This window comes from Dromaius novaehollandiae, chromosome 1, assembly GCF_036370855.1.
Source record: "Dromaius novaehollandiae isolate bDroNov1 chromosome 1, bDroNov1.hap1, whole genome shotgun sequence".
Taxonomy (NCBI): Eukaryota; Metazoa; Chordata; class Aves; order Casuariiformes; family Dromaiidae; genus Dromaius; species Dromaius novaehollandiae.
In genome coordinates this window covers 176053292-176070484 of record NC_088098.1, presented here as the reverse complement: position 1 = coordinate 176070484, position 17193 = coordinate 176053292, and the positions used below count along the sequence as shown (strand labels likewise).

Below are 17193 nucleotides of genomic sequence, written 5' to 3'. Positions count from 1 at the left end.
AAGTAAAGTAAGCAGAATTTGGCTTTACTTTGTTGTAGTCTTTGCTGAGTAGAATACAACTGATTTTATTAATTTTCAGGAAAAATAGTGAAAAACACACTAGAGATTAGTAGTTGCACAGACAAGGCATGTCATCAGTGAGTACAATATGGCTGCATTACCTCCTGCATGCAACATATAATCATATTGTTGCAAAAATTACATCTGGAGGCCACTTGATTGCTGAGCAAAAAAATTCTTTAATCCGAAATACTAATATCATGGCTCCAAGCTATATGCTATATATATGTATATACCTTAAAAGATATTTGAATCAGGCTGTGCTGTAGACACAATAGACATCCTGACTACCAGATAGGAAATCTGCAGAAAATTTGGTAATACCCTTTGAAGTCTATTCTTTGAAGACAGTACTTTAAGTGAAATGAGCTTATTTCCAAAAGAAATGCTCTTTGTGAATGTTTTCATGGGAGATGCATTTCAAATAGCTTTAAGTATCATTTCCACCTTATCACACCAGCAATATAAAATGACTATTTATTAAAGAAATGTTTCTCTGCTTAGTAAATGAGATAAACTTAAACAGTAAGATACATTTCATTAGCCTGTAATAAAAAGAGCATTTAAGACAAATGTTAAACACACCAGTGTCATTTTCATTGAATTCTCTGATGTGGTTTAATATACAATCTATATTTTTATGTAGTGTAGCTTCTAAATTCGTTCGTTTGTTGTGGTTCCTTTAAAATCTAAATCACTATAAAGTTTCACTAAATTAGTTGATTCAAATAATCTTATGAACTGATTAAGCTAGAATGGTTGTTTTAATTTAGACAATTCTGCAACTGGCTCATCTCCATTCCTTTAAGCTGATCTACACAAAGGCCTACCTGGATGTTAGTCAGAAGGGTCTCTATGGAGGACAATCCATCAGGGAATAGAAAAGGAGATGGAAAACCTGGAGGTAGTGGTTGCCCATGCCCAGTTAGAGAAAGTTTTTCAAGGCTGTCTCTTGCGGTTGGTGTGGAGAGCGGGGTCTCATCTGTATGTGATTGAAACAAAAATATAGAACAAGTTACGCTTGTCTGTTTTTATTAGACCTCAGTAATGGCTTCCCTAGTGGTTTCCAGAACATTTATTGCAAATTGGTTCCTGCTATCAGGAGAAAATGCTTTCTGCTGAATTTTCTTTAATGAAAAAGCTGTGGAGATACAACAAGATAACATTAATGAGTAACTTTATAAGCCTTTTAAATGCAGTCTCTAATGAGACTGAGTTTACAGTGCCATAGAATCTTTTTAAAACAAATATTATCTCACATACACTTGTGATAATATATTCAGGCTGACTTTATGGGCACCTTCCCAATTATCTCATTTTAGTTTGTGTTCTATTTGGATTGACAATAGAATATTTTCTAGCATGTAATATATTTTGTATACGAGAAGTATTTGAATACAAGGCTTCCCAGACAATTAACCCTTCCCACTCATAATGGCTTCATTCACCGCTCAGAAGATTCTGCAACACAGGGAGAAACTGCAGATCGTCAGCGCGTTTTTTAATCAAGAAAGTATACCTGATTCCCACAACTGAAACATGCTCTGAACAATAAATGAAATTAACAGCATGGTTACAATCACTGGCCTAATTTTTTTTTAAGCGCGGACATCTTTTAACAATTAGTGCTAAACTCCTCCGTGGGATCATCGTGACAATCAGATCTGATCAGTTGTGACATCACGACGGGAAAAGCTCCCACAGCTAGAAGACTTCTAAGATTAAAGTTTCACAGATAATCTGTGAATGGATTATAAAGCAAGTGCAGCAAAAGACAATTAATAGAGACTTCAATACTCTTTTTTTTTTTACTTTTTGAAATATTTTTAGCCTAATATTGATATGATACAGAAATTTAGGTCAATTTCTTTGCACCAGATAGTCATCTGAATTCATCAAAAGGAGAAATATCTATATGTATACAGAGATACAGATATCTATACATACTCTTCCTACTAAGGGCTCGCTCATTAACTGACACATATTGATGGATCTCAGTACAATACAAGGGCAGCAGACCATATTCTTTGCTCAAAGCATATCTGCACAGCTATTTGACTACAGAAGAGTTTGTCAGACTTGCTCTTTTTCACTTGGGCTTTGAACATTATAAAGATCCACATACATATTTTGAGGTATTTTAATTTCTTTTTCTTTCTCTCTACACTTTAATTATAGTTTCAATAGAGTAAATAGTTACACTTCTCTTATTTGTCCTAGTATATACATTAGGAATAATATTACATAACTGTTCTGATACTAGTTGCCTGAGAAGAACTCTATTATTGTGCAGTATTTTCTTAAGTGGACATAGTCTAAGAAGAGTAACATCAAAATCTACTCCAGCAAAGGGTAACAGTTTAGGCTTTCTTTGCCCAGGAAAGATCAGAGAACCGTAACTCAGAGTCCCAGTTCATTCCAACAGACCTCCTCCCCATTACTCTAAAAGGAAGCAACCTCTGCCAACCATTTTTTAGGTGCAGATCCCCCCACCTCTGCGTCAAATCAGTTGTGCTCGCCAGCACTTGCAGTGCTAAAATAAAAGCCTCACCCATCACATCCCTGCACAGCCTTCTCCCTGTATATTTATGGAAAATAGACATTTGGACATCTACTGGCCTGGTCCCCCTTGGCTCCGCCTACAGTCAATATAGAGAAACGGACTCCAATTTAAGGCACTAATTCATCTGAATCATTACAGGCGTCTACTGCAGGAGGAGACAAATCTCTCTAGAAGTGCACGTTCTTTGTTGACTGTAAGAGGAGCCTAAGCAGACTAGCACAGACGGAGATCTCTGCATTTGCTGAGATCAAGCCAACCACAGAAGCTGTTCTTCCTACTTAATTGTGGCTCAGGCTGTGAGTAGCCTATACAAGAAGTCAGACTACATTTTACGTCTCCTTGTTTTTGCCTATAACATGAGGAACAATTATTACTTTCTCATAATGTCATCATTCAAAAGCTTACTGGGGTAAGCTCTGTGAAATGAACTGGTGTTGACCAAGGAAAGCTTCAACCTGTTCAGAGTCGTAAAAGACTTTTTCAGCCACATTTTATCAAGTTTTCCAATCATGTTAGAAAGTGCTGAGAAAAAAACTGGCAGTGGATCATTGAACCATTCTATTCACTTTATGCAGAATAAATCAGGCTCTGCAACTGTACTCTATGGGTGTACCCTCTGTCCTCATCCTACTCCACAGCAACATGGCAATCCCTGTAGTCATTTTGCAGTTACATACTAAGATTTGGGCCTAAATATGAATTGCTTCTTCTGAACTTTTAAAATACTCTAGAAATATTCATCACTTCATTAGAAAAATAAATTAGCTATTCCTGGATATTGCATACTAGCTCATTGCTCTCAGATCATCCTGCTATTTTATCTTCTGAAATCCTATTCTAGTGTGAAAGATCACTACAGAATGCTTTTTTCCAAACTGTTGTCAGAATTTATATGGTTTCATTAATCAAAACAAATGAAAAACCAAAACAACAAATTGTTTAGATAATAGTTTGATAAACACTACACAGTATTATTGCATAGCTGGAAACTTTTTTTGTGTTGCAAACATGGCTTTCCTAAATGACTCCTTCTCTCCTGTAGAGAAAAAATTACAAAACCACTTCATTACTTCTTTCATCCATATTTTCATTACAAAAGTATGCATTGTTAGTAAACAAGCATTTGCATTTTTGTATTTCATGATCAGTTCACTGAATTTTTGACTGAAATTTTCTTAATATAAGTGATCCTATTGAAGGTACAGGATTTGGATGGTATAGCAAGAAAGATTTGAACTAGTACTGTGAATGGTGGAAACAATTCATATAAATGAGAAAATAAACTAAAAGAACCCAGACAGCATTATTTGCCTTTAGATTTGTCAGAGAAATGAGCCAATCATCTTTCTTACTTTCTGAGACAGCTTAGAATCTCATTAACATTCCAGGTCTCAAACTCTCAGAATATTTTAATACGTGCTAGATAAAACTGGCCCACTTAAAATTACATAGGCCTCAATTCGCTTGAAACCTATTTTCTTCAGCAAATGCTGAAATACAGAAATCTTCTAACACACGTCTTGTCCTAGAATCTAGGCAAGAGACTAAATTTTCTGTTGTTAGCAGATTTCTAAACAAAACAAAACAAATAATACTTTAAATATAAATATGTATTAAAGTTTACTATACTTCATGAGTGCTCAAACATGTTTTTGAAGATCGCAAAGGTTTTCTTAACAGTTTGGCACAGTTTTCCAAAAACCTAAAGAGTTCAAAAAAGGCTAAAGTTATGCAGAATGGTATTAACCCTAAATAATGTCCAAACTCTCATGTTATAATAAATAACAGAAACAAATTTACACTGAAGGGTAAGACTAGAGAGCTGAACTTACTATGAACTTATTTTAATGAAACTTCAGCTCAGAAAAATAAGTCAGACTAATGTGACTTTGTTTTCCTGATGTCCCATGTGAAATAAACTTTGAGTGTGAGTATGTTTGAAACAGAGCAAATGTACATATTACACACAGGAAGCATGGATATTTGTGGATGTGAGATAAGCAAAGATTGAGGGAATCTGGAAAAAATGCATTTTTAAGAAAAACCACAGTGTAAACACAGCCAATTAAAACATAACCACATATCTTAGTAGCAAAATAATATGACCTCTTACCATTAAAGCATTTAAAAATCTTCTGTTTCTGCAAATGTCCTCTATTCTCAATACAATGATGTATTTTTGTTTCCAAATAATCATTAACCTAACATCTTGTAAACAGTCAAAAAGGGACTGCAAGCTCCCTTAAACTACCAGCAGAACAACACTGCAAACTTGATAAGCCCCTTGCTAGGAGACAGAGATCTGGCATTTTTTGTCTGAACCCACCAGAGGAAGCATTCGAAGACAAGTCACGGCAAGAGGGGAAAGAGAGGCAATCAAGAGGGGCAATCTAAAACTCCAGAGCCAGAGTTGGGAGCACAGCAGCGCAAAGCAAGGAAAAAAAGAATGAACAAGGCAAAACAAAGAAGTGCCCAGGCCTGCCTTCACTTCTGCGGAGAACTGTGATGTTATAAATTAACAAATAAACAAGCATAGGACAAGCTGTTACCCAAGCCTCTACAATATCTGAACAGAGATGAATCTGTGCCTTGGCACACGAACTAAATCACCATAAGTCAAGCCTGAATGCGATGCATATCTTTAAAATATTTGTAAATGCTGCATTCACTGCATCCGTTGTTCCACAATTTCAAAACAATCACCTGTTTTTGTTCAAACCAGATTTTATCTGAGAATAACAGCTGGTTTGGGCCAAATACAACTAACATTTTTCACTGCATTTGGTTTGCTGCCATTCTATTTTATTCTTTCACCAGATAACATGGAAGCAGACATCCAGGAAGCTGTGACAGCTATTTAAACAATAATAGATGAACAGAGGTAGCCATTCTCTTGTCTGTGTTCCTAAAGGCAAGTAGGATAAGTTCAGGCCAGTCACCAATCAAACTGGAGAATATTGATATCGCCAGGATTTCAGAGCAAGAGATAATAGCTGGATCCAAAAAATACTACATAATTACTGCCTTTCTGAAATCATTAATGTTTTTTGGTAAAGCAGCCTGGGGTTTTTTTTGTCCTCTGGAAAATATTTCAAATTCATTTGTTCCTAAAACAGGCTTGCTCTTACCATGTTTTATTTTAATGATGAAATAGGACCGTATTTTCATTTTTTATTATTATAAATCTGATGTATGTATTTTGTAGAAACAGTCTACTCAGTTTTGCTTAGTATAACTTTGGTCTACATCTGTAAGTTGAAAGTTTTGCTATGAATCTATATTTCATCTCTCTCAGAGTTAGAGGTTTCAGTCCTGAGAAACTCTTCTACTTTAATTCAGACGTACTTGTTGATTCATCTTAACATAAAAGAATAAGGGCCCCATATACTAAACCAAAATGCTGAGCAAATTCAGACAGATAAGAAAAAAACATCTGCTTGATTAATTCCCACATCATCTCGGCTGCTTTATAGTTTTGGCCATTCAAGATTCACCCTGCACATAACTAGAAGCAATGTGAGTTAACTGTGAAAGATGTCACAAACTGTAAATGAATGTGCCAAAACTCACCCTGATATATATATATTTTCTAAATCTACGTGTTAATTCCTTCTTTTTATGCCAACCAAAGTTCTCCAGGACACCCAAATACTCTGAAAATTAACAAGTTTGCAAATGTGGAGCTGGAAATACAGAGAGAATAACAAATATTCAATCAGACTGATGGGCTTGCTGTTGTTTCTGTAACATTTAGAAGCAGTTGGAGCTCTCATGCTTAACAGTGACATTACAAATGCTGTTCACCGAGTTCCATTTCTTGGCTTGATATGTTTGCCCGAGGACTTTGCGAGTAGTAACTCACCAATAATGAAACATGACTAAAAGATGAAAAGCTGACTTGTAAAGGACCACGGCTACTAAGAATATGTTTCTTTGATGTGTACGTTGAACACCACGGCGTTATACCTTGTGAAGTCCCATGCAGTCGTGTAAATAGGGCTTACAGAACACACTCATCTGTATATCATTTACACCACTATAAACCATTTTCATCAGTGGCTTCAAAATACACATGCATTCCCTTCGTGTCAAGGACAACACAAGAATAAAAGTACATTAAGAGTCTAGTTTTGCATGTCCACTTTGGAGGTAGGTTTGTAGGCTCAGTTGGTAGCATCATATTTTATCAAACTTGCCTGTCTGTTCCTCAGTAATACTCTGCAATACTTACTGACAATTCCGTCTGATTTTAACCACTGAAAATAAAGAGAGTCCCACTTGATGTCTGTCCTTTTTGGAAGAGAGAAAGTTTCAACAGATACATTTCAAGTATTTGTGGGAAAGGCTTTTAATCCCTTTAAAGAAAATGCATCTATACAGATCACCCCTCACTGTCTCTGAACACACTGCAGCTGAAACCATCTCTGTAATGGCAAAGTTGACCCAGGAGGAGAATTGCTCCTTGAACACGAGACTATGAACCTCACATTCTCACAGCTTCAGTGATATCCCTTCTATACTGATACCTTGGAAGCCAAATTACAAGCACAGAGGAAAAAAAGGAGTACATTGCCAGGGGAATTGGAAGGGGGGGGCTGGAAATTGCGATGACTGGACAGGAGAAAGGGAGTAACCAGGAAGGGAGGGAAATCTGAGCTGAGAAGACAGGAATGAAGGGGCCTAAAGGTGGATGAACAGTTAGGAGATGGAGACTAGGATTGGGATTACATGGTAAAGCAGTGGCACGAAGAGTGCACAGGAATGAATAATGTGCTGACAGATCAAGAAATAACACACACAAATTTTGCTCTTTTAACATGGAATACTGTGTATGAGCAATTATTAAGAACTGTGGTTCAATGTAAATGAAATTTGTAGCTGACAAACCAAATATATATAAATATGTCCTTTAAAGAACATGTGTTTTAGTTTTGTTAAGGAACTGCTAGTATAGCTTCATTATAAATGAATGGAAGGAGTTGGCAAAATATATCCAAAAAGCAAAAATGTAATTAGCAGCGATGTTCCAGCTGTGAAGATTTCTTCAGGCTTTTTGGACTAGATCAAATTGAGTTTATTCTTCATTTTACATGGCCCTAGGAGGGCCTCAGAGTCAATCAGCACAAGTTATCTAATTTTCTCTGTCAATAAAAGGATTATTTTAATAACCTCTATCTTATTTTGCAGCCTATCACCGATCAGGGCTGGGTCAAGTGGTATTTGATGAATTATTTATTCTAAGGATTTCACAATATTTTAGAATAAATTATCATTCTTATTTTTTTTAAATATATTTTACCATAAAATTGAATGTTAAGATGCCAGTGATATTTCCAGTTTGTGTACTCTGGCAACATACTACATAATGCTCAAAACAAAAGGATATGGTTTCTCTATCCACATAATACAAATCATTCTGTTCATTCACAGAATTTTTCACACAAATTGTTTAAGTGCATAAAATGGTCAAGAATAAAGGAGAAGCAGGATAATCAGAGATGACTCCAAGAAATAATTCCTCATATATCTGATAATTATATAGTACAATATCTTGAACACTCAATGGTAACTTACATTAATTAACCCTAATGGAATATAAATTCCTAAAGTAAAAATACAGGCATGGTGGTTGAAAAGATATGCTAAATATTTTTCTTGCATTTGTTTAACAATAAATTAGTATAAATATAAGTATTAAAGCATGTCTTAATCTTACAACCTGGACTTATTAAATATGAAAACTATGTCAAGTATCAGATACAGATTAAGACCATCTGTACTTTGGATACTGAAAAAAATATAAATATATTCTGCTGTTTCATCTCAAATGTCCCAATTAGTATTCTGCTAGCTCCAGCCCACCAGCCAGGCATTTCTTGGCTTCATAGCAATTCTATGACAAGTACTTGTATGCATAAATATATGTGCAGGGTTGTATAAAGGCATCTCTATAGATTCAACAGTGTGATTCTAAGCTTGCTCTAAGGTCATGCTGAGGGCTGCCAACAGTCCTTTCTGTGGTTAAGGGTACCTGGCTAGGAAATCAAAACCTCCCATACATGCTACCAGCCATTTCACTTAACTGCGCTGGCTATAGAAGCTGGTTCGCCAGCCTAGGTAGCCTGACTGTACATCCAGCTTCGATGAACATATGCAGAATCAAAGATCGGGGCAGGTATTCTGATTCTGAGCTAATTTCCTGATTAACAACAAACTTTAAATTATGGTTTGGACTTAAAGTCTGAATAATTAATGTATTGTATACTAAATCCCACATTTTCAAAATTGTGAACATAAATGCAAACTTCTTTCAACTGATGAAAGTAATATGCATGGCAATACATCCACAGGAAGCATAGTTTTTTGAGGGGGTTGCCTGTTCCTCCCTACACTTTAACTGTCTATGCATAGCTACTTCAAAATGCAGAGGTAAAAACATTATAAAATGAAACAAATATATTTTGCTAATTTTACTGGATTATTTCAAGTGCAACATGATTTGGCTTAATAATTCTCTAAACATGCTTCATGAAGGTTGAAAAACATGTATTATTTGGGGACTTAAGGTGATGTAAAATATAAGAAATATCAGTAATTTTAGCACTTTTGTCATCGTCAGCTGAAAAAACAACTCTCATTGGTTTTTGTGAGCCTAAGAGTAGTAAGAAGGGAATTTGTGATAAAAATGGTTGGTAACTTCTAGTTCTCTGAAGATGACAGTTTTATGATATTGCCTGGACCTGTGCTATATTCACACTTTTTGCTTGGTCTGTATTCAGTTAATATTTAACATTCATTCTCTGTAGGAAAAAAAAAAGTAGTCAACATTTTCAAAAAATCCATATCCAGCCAGGTTAGAATTAAGGGGGACTAAGGAGCAGCGTTAGTGCTATTGCTCCCTTCTCACACGGCCCATGTTCTTGGTAATTCACTGACAGCATGAACTGCATGCCCAAACAGAAAATGAATAGACAATGATGTCTGCACAGCACTCATCAGCTGTCATTTATTCAGCATTTGTTCCCTGTCCTGCACCCTAGTGCTTGTAGTGCTGGTAAGCAGAGGAGGTTTCCTGGGCACCCCTGGCACCTGGTGTAAAACTGCAACACAGAAGTGAACAGCACTGCTCTTCACAAGCAGCTACTGTGGTGGAGAGTTCAATGCAGAAGTCAAAAGATGTTTAAACAGGCTGCATTTATAGCAGAGAGATACTGGTCTTCTTCCCTAGTGGAAAAATCTTCACTTAGTCAGTATTTATAAAACTGGATATACTAATTAAATATTTTGTTTAACTGAATATTCATATGGAATACTGTTAAGTTCCTGAAAATAACATGAGAAAAATATCAGATTTTAGGTAATTATATATAATGTTCAGTGATATTTCATTTTCCAGAGACACTCTTAAGGCATATATACTTACATTCACTTCACTTTCCTGCAAGGAACAGACTATTTATGCCCAACCCATGATTTTAATAACTTAATAAAAAGAATACTATCAAGTACTTCTGATATTTGGATTAGGCCACTGAGTCAGAGTCTAAAAATGCCAGCAAGACAGAAATATATATTAAGAAAAGCCGTTCCCAAGCTTTTACCATGCCAAAATTCCTATCGCCAAATGTATTGGTGCCTAACTCTTATAGCCAAAAATGGTGATAAGGTGAAAGGTAGTAATCAAAAAATAGTCAGATCAACTCACCCAACAACTGCATAGAGAATATAAGGAAAAACTACAGGTACATCGGAAATTTGACAAGGAAATCCTTCTTCCAAAAGCGAGTAACTAGAGGTCTGTGTTGGTCAAGCCCTGCAATCATGCTTCTAAGAAGGTAAGGTAATAGGAGCTTTACTACCAATAGTTCAATAACATCTAGTCTTTGATTAAGTTCTCAAATGGAAATACATACATATCTGCAATATACTGTTTACAGAAAGATGTAGTCAGGTAGCTCCAAGAACTCAACTCTTCTCCTTGTGATTACAGTAATTGTTATGGGAAAGGACATGAAGCAACCCATTTTGACAAATTCTTCTCACCAATAAAGGTGCAAAATGAGCAAGCTGTTCCAATATCATGCAGCAGTATAGCATAGAGCCTTCCACAGTTTTGGGGCTAAAAGATACACATTTGCATAAAAGATTATCAATTGTATCACTTTAAAAAATAATTCTGCAGATTTTTTATAAATATAATAAAAACCCTGAATGTATCTATTGATGGAATGATTCCAGTACTCAGATGCAAATGTTGTAGACAATAATTGATGTACACATTTTGGATTATATGGTAATGATATCTTAATAGAAATTTGGCTGCCTGCCTATGGGAGCCCAATATGAGTTTCATGGTTTATAGCATCAGAAAGAGCCTTTTACAGTAGTGTAGACACATTTCTCAACCATTGCCTATAGATTATTTTCTAAGACTTGATATTCACAGAAATCCATAATAATAAACGCACCCAAATCCCTAAACACCCGAGCGCTCAGAAACAAAATTCACAATGAAAAGGCAAGCATTTTTACATTTGATATGATTCCTCTTGCAATTCATTCATCAAACATCTACAACAAGCTGCCAGAATGTGTCCATTAGTGAGATTTCTCTGGCTTTCACTAGCTTGATGCTCACTGGTAGGATAATGTAGAAGTTTTAACACTAATGTTTTCCACTCCATTTGAGGCATTCACTTCAAAGTGAACTTGTTCTTATTGCTTTTACTGTTGAAAATATAGCCATGATTTGGCCTGCATGTGTCTTCATGTCTTGGAATACGTAATTTATGCTAACATATCAGAATATATATTAAATAAGAACAGAGTCCATAAAACTGAAAAATATCCTTCATGTATTTATATATTATAGGTCACATTCAGTAATGATTTAAGAGGATAAAAAATAGGTTGGAGTCATTGTGTAGGTTGGGCCAATTTGGTTTACATTAAATACATAAAATAAGGTATGTCACATGACAAACATGCCATATACATGTCTGTACAATAACATATTTCCCAGGATTCAGTTTCTAACCTTCATGTAAAGTAAATATTTCACTCAGCCTTCTATCTGTATTACATCAAAATATCAAGGACACACATACTGTAACTCCACTACTGGAATATATCTTTGGAGTAATTTTGTTCCACATCACAATTTCTGTAAATGTTTTAGGATTTATGTCAATAAAATATTAGACAAATTATTTATTTCCTTTTCTTCATCAATTATATAGAAAACTTAGAAATACTATGGAGCAATGAACCAAAAGACAAATCCTAAGAGTGTTCAAAAGCTCTCTACTACCATTTGATAATTCATGCACATGATAGCTGTGCATAAACAAAACAGGAATCAAAACATCTTTATAATTTTGGTACTCTGAAAATAGTTACTGCCTAAACTAACTGAATTGCACAAATTTTATTGCCTTAACCTGATGAGTTCATTATATATTTAAGAATAATGCTTTCATTCAGTATACTGATGGCAGGTTGGCTTTTAGCCTACCTACGAAAAGAGCAAGAGTTCCTATGATTTTGTGAAGTGAACTGTTGCACCCAGAAGATTAAGATCAGAACGTGACAGCAACTTCAGCATTTTTTTTTCCCATTTTTGAAAGGAAGTCAGTTTTAGAGATGAAGGCTGCTCTTCTACCAAATTTCAGTATATTTCAGTAAGTTCAAAAAGTAAAATCTAAATTCTTCTCTAATTTTTTTCAGAATCGCTTTCCTTTGCCTTCACTTTGTCTTAACTTTTATCTACCTCAACATATTCTACTGCTTCCTAAAATCTTTTCTCAAAATACCTGTTATCATTACAATGTAAACTTACAATGATTTGAAAATGTTTTCCTTCACCACAGTACTCCCTTTCTAAGATATGAAGAAGTTAGTTCACTTGTTGGGATTTTGCATCTAACTAAAGACCAGATGAAAAAGATACAGTCAGACAGCTAGAGAAAAAGAAAAGATTCTTACAGAAATTTTAAGGGATTTAATCTAGTAGAAATCAGCCTAAATAATCTTCCCATTTTCAAAAGAAAAGAGGCTTGATTTCCCTTCTGCTCATGTAGTCATGTAAAAATGTGAAAAGAAGATATAAATCATTATCAAATCAAGTAAGAAAACAGAAAATAGGACCTTAAAAATATCTTTTTTAATTTATGTCCCATTTTCCAATCTTGTGGCATAATCACTGTAAGAGTGGTCCTGATCTGTCTTTTAATTTTGGTTAAAAGTGTAAATAATTCAAGCCAATAGAGCTATGTTTACGTGTGAATGTATAGGAAAGATCAAAATCGAGTCCAGTGTTTTGAAATATAACAGACATTTTAATATGCTACCTTACTATCACTTTCAGTCTATAAAAGAAACCACACCACTATCTAGCACAACATCACTTTCAATGTGGAAAGTAAATATAGATTTGTGGAATACAAAAGTAACAGAAATCTTAGACATTGGAAAGCACGGCACAAATCTTTTCAGCTTCCTAGAGGAAATAAAGTTGAGTCAATGATCTAATCCTATATTTAATTTCAATTGCCCCCAAAAGCAGGAATTCAGAAGCAACTTCTAAGTCCAGGACTTGCCTCACATTTCTCATAAATGCTAAATTTGTTTTTAAGGCTAAGAAAAGGGGAAAAGCAACAGAGTGCGTAAAGAGAAACTTTGCTTTAACCCTATCACTATTTTTGGCTGCTCTGTCTTTGTACAGCATTAAGGGTGGTATTGTACAGTCCCATTACACAGCAGATGTTAAATGAAAAGTAAAATAGTCAGTTGTAAATGATTGATGATCCTCTTTACTATTTCAAAATAAGCCCTGATTATTTATATAGTTTTGGACACTGCTTGAAAGCATCATATTAAACCTAAACAATTGATCCATTTTTCAATGGCTTTTGTGTGTAATGTATTATGTATGTTTTTACATTCTTCTGTGTAAAAGGCCCTGGTGTATGAGAAATGTTTAGAGTTTTGAGTGCTCCACCCAGTCCATATGGTAGGTTTGCTCTGTGTGTAAGACTTACCTTTTTCCACCAGGTCCATATGGCAGGCTTAAGCTAGCCAGGGCCTTCTATCCTCCACAGGGGCCATATGGCAAAGAGAGCTCAGTGAACGCTCATTTACCTTGTATTAATATTTCATGTGTCTTCAGCACATACACATACATACACATACATATATACACTGATCGGATTGCATGGAAAAGACTCAGCTCCTGAGAAGAGTCTAGCCACATAATCAATACATCTATGACAACATGATATGAGATGTGGATTCTGTTTTTATCTATTTTATTAAAAACTGAAAACTCAAATGAATTATTTATCAAATTATTTGATAAACTCATCTGATGGCTTTAGACATTTTGACAGAGCATTATTTAATTATGTCCACCAACCGGTGGACATTAATATAGATGACAGTTCAGTATTAGTTTTTAAAATTACCTTACAAGAACAGAACCGACTCCCTTGAATCCACCCGCTACAAAAGTGTGCATAGTATAAATAGAAAACTTATTTGTTTAAAGATTCATCTCCATGCTGCCCTACTAATGCTTCTTTCTGATTAGGATCCTGTTCTCTTTACATATTTAAGCAAACTGGCAACAAGTCAGAGAAACAATAAACCAGTGTAGTCAGTAAATGATGTATAGACAGAGATAAGTATTTACAAGTCACCGGTAAATAAGTTATTATTTCTTGCAGACAGTACCTCTGTCCCTCTACCGGAGAAGAAGGAAGAGCGTACGATATAAGAGCTTCAGTATCTTTCTTCCACTGACTTTACATTTCCTTTACCAGGGGAACCAGATGCAGGGCTAGAACTTGCATAAAACTGTTGCATTGTGTTGGATGATTAAGGACATGGATTTAAAATCAACTGAAAAAAAGATGGTGAATTTAAATTGTAATCCACATTTCCATAGTAATTATTCTAAAGTTGATACACTGTTACAGCATTTACAGCTCAATCCAAAGCTTTGCTGTAATTCTGAAGTAATTTAGGAACCCTCAGCACTTTATTTGTGTTGGAAAAAATGGAAGCAATTTGTAACAACAGGTTCATGAAAGTTTTATTGCAACTACAAGCTGATTTTAAAAATGGAACAATATTCCCAGTAGTAGAAATTTTATAACCAACTTTTCCTTATTTGAAACTCAAAATGTTATGAAATGTAAAGATTATAATAGATTTTTTTGATTCATAGGCTCTATTGTACTTTCACCTGGTTTCCTCGTGTTTCAATTCATGCAATAGAACTTCTAAAATTCAAAATAAATATTCAAATATCTCAAAGAACTACTTGGGTTAAAAATAGCATAAAAAATTCAGAACAAGTACACATACAGGTGCTCTCATGGTTTAATTTTGCAAATAGCATTTAAGTTTGGTTCTTCAAACAATCAATAAAATATGGAAGAGTTTGCCACAAGGAATATATCTCATCATTTCAGAGGAGCCAAATACCAACAAGCATTTAAAGAAACTGATGTGTAAACCTTGAGTATTTTATAAAAATAAAAAAAAAGGCTGCCTAACTACCATGTTCATGCCTCTTCCTCTCAACTTCCTGCTTTTGACATAGGCCAAATATGGCTAAATCAATGAAAAAAAGCTTTATTAATTTCCAGGATTAAGAAACATGACCTCATACTCCTCGCTTTAACCTTCACTGTAGGAAAACTATCTTTAGTATTCATTTATCCTTTGTTTCAGTTACTCTCTTTTGATATATTCTCTATTGCCTTTTGTGCATTCTCCTTCTGCTTCCAATTTACAATTTATAGATGCAAACCTTTACTTCCAGATTTTGCAGGAGGATTTGTCTATCTGCATAACTGCTTGTAAAAATACATATAAAGAGCTCACTTCATAATGCATAGGGTTTACTGAACACCTAAAAGACATGAAGAGTAGAATCTATCTGACTAGGTTAGGTGCCCACCCTTCAGCCTGCTGGGGAAGTAGTCCTTTGTAAAAAAGTGACTAAAGTCTCCATACAACAAAGAAAAGAAAGTATCTGTTAGATACAGCTTCAGTGACTAAACTTAAGTAGCTAGATTCTGTCCCTTGAGGTTTTCAAATGCACCCTCCTCATTTTGTGAATCATGCAAAGAACTAAGAGGACTGAGAAGCCTGTTTTTCAACAGATTGGATCCCATTTTAAATATGATTTGGAACAGAATAAAAATGAAGTTATCTATACATCTGTCTATCTATCAGTAGATAAAATACATATTTGTTTAATTCAATTTACAAACAGAAAACCTAGTCATAATTAAAATTATAAGCACACCATTAAGATCACATGAGTATAGCCCACAGTTTTCAATACAGTCTCATAAAATTATAAAATATAATTATATGCTTTGTACATTCTCACTGAGTCAGCAGTTTTCTCTTTTGGGAGAACATGTTAAAATTAATTGAGTATCTCAATTAAATTCTTTATACATACATACATATAAAGAAGGAAAAGATATGAACCTGACTTCATAAATACCATTCAGTGGGATTTTGTTAAAGTTTAGATGTATAGATTTGTATTTGAAATCCTCTGAAGGTTACAGGGTGAAACTTTCCAACAATATCTTCAAGTCTTCAGGGACCAAATCCCATTATGTGGAGTTCAGTGAAGAGGGTAAACACTACCATAAAGAAATACAAATTGCACATATTTCCCATTTAGCCAGTGTCACAAAAGTTCACCATTTAGAATTCTAACCAGTTAGGACTTATTCTTGGAGGTCAAGTACCTTGTGAACTTTGTCATCTCACTGATGACATCATATCCCATCCATCACTTCTTTCAGGAGCACACTTGCCATCTGCTCAGCACGTTATAATAACTTATTAGACATATTCACAGGGTAACAATCTGTACAATGACACTGCTATCTTAATGATGGCACATAGAGAGATAACAGCCATCGCTTCCCTGTCACAGTACAATTATTCTACCTTCCAACTTTAACAGAGAAGTTACTTGGATATTTAAACTTCTATTAAATCGCATGGAAACAACAAATTCTCATCAGAAATGTCTTTTTTGGCTTTGGAGTGTTTTTTCACTGTGAACTGGTGGATGAACAATTCTAAAGTATTCAGCTCAATGTATCTGTTTTGTACCTTGAAAGTTTTTACAGCTGTGCTCATTCTTTAGCTTGCAAAATAAATAATAAAAAACATATAATTCGATCAAATGCATGTAAATACCAGCAATTTATTATTTGCAAACATATTAACTTTCTAGAATGAATACTTTTTATTATTACCAGTCCTAAAAAAAATCTTCTTGCTAGTAGCTATTATCAAGCAGAAAATAAGATACGGAGTCAAACTACACATGCTAAGCTTTAATAAGACATTTTGAAAACTAAAGGCAATGTGAATTTTCATAGGTGCATATGTATTTCTGCAGCTTTTCTAAAGCATGTTAATACTAAGCATGGATAGCACAGCTGCTGTCACAGTACTTACGACTTAATAAAGTCCACTACAACTCTCCTTCGACCTCAGAAAAATATTTTCAGAAAAAGGGCAATATTTAT

At 34.7% G+C, this 17193-nt stretch overlaps 1 protein-coding gene across 6 annotated transcripts in view; it reads right to left on the bottom strand.

Moving 5' to 3' along the window:
- Positions 1-17193, bottom strand: part of DACH1 (dachshund family transcription factor 1) — a 363776-nt gene that overhangs the window by 48154 nt on the left and 298429 nt on the right. For all 6 annotated transcript variants that reach the window (XM_064504770.1, XM_064504768.1, XM_064504769.1 and 3 more), the window contains one exon: positions 891-1042. In XM_064504770.1, the coding sequence (XP_064360840.1) occupies positions 891-1042 (152 nt within the window). The remainder of the gene's footprint in view (positions 1-890; positions 1043-17193) is intronic.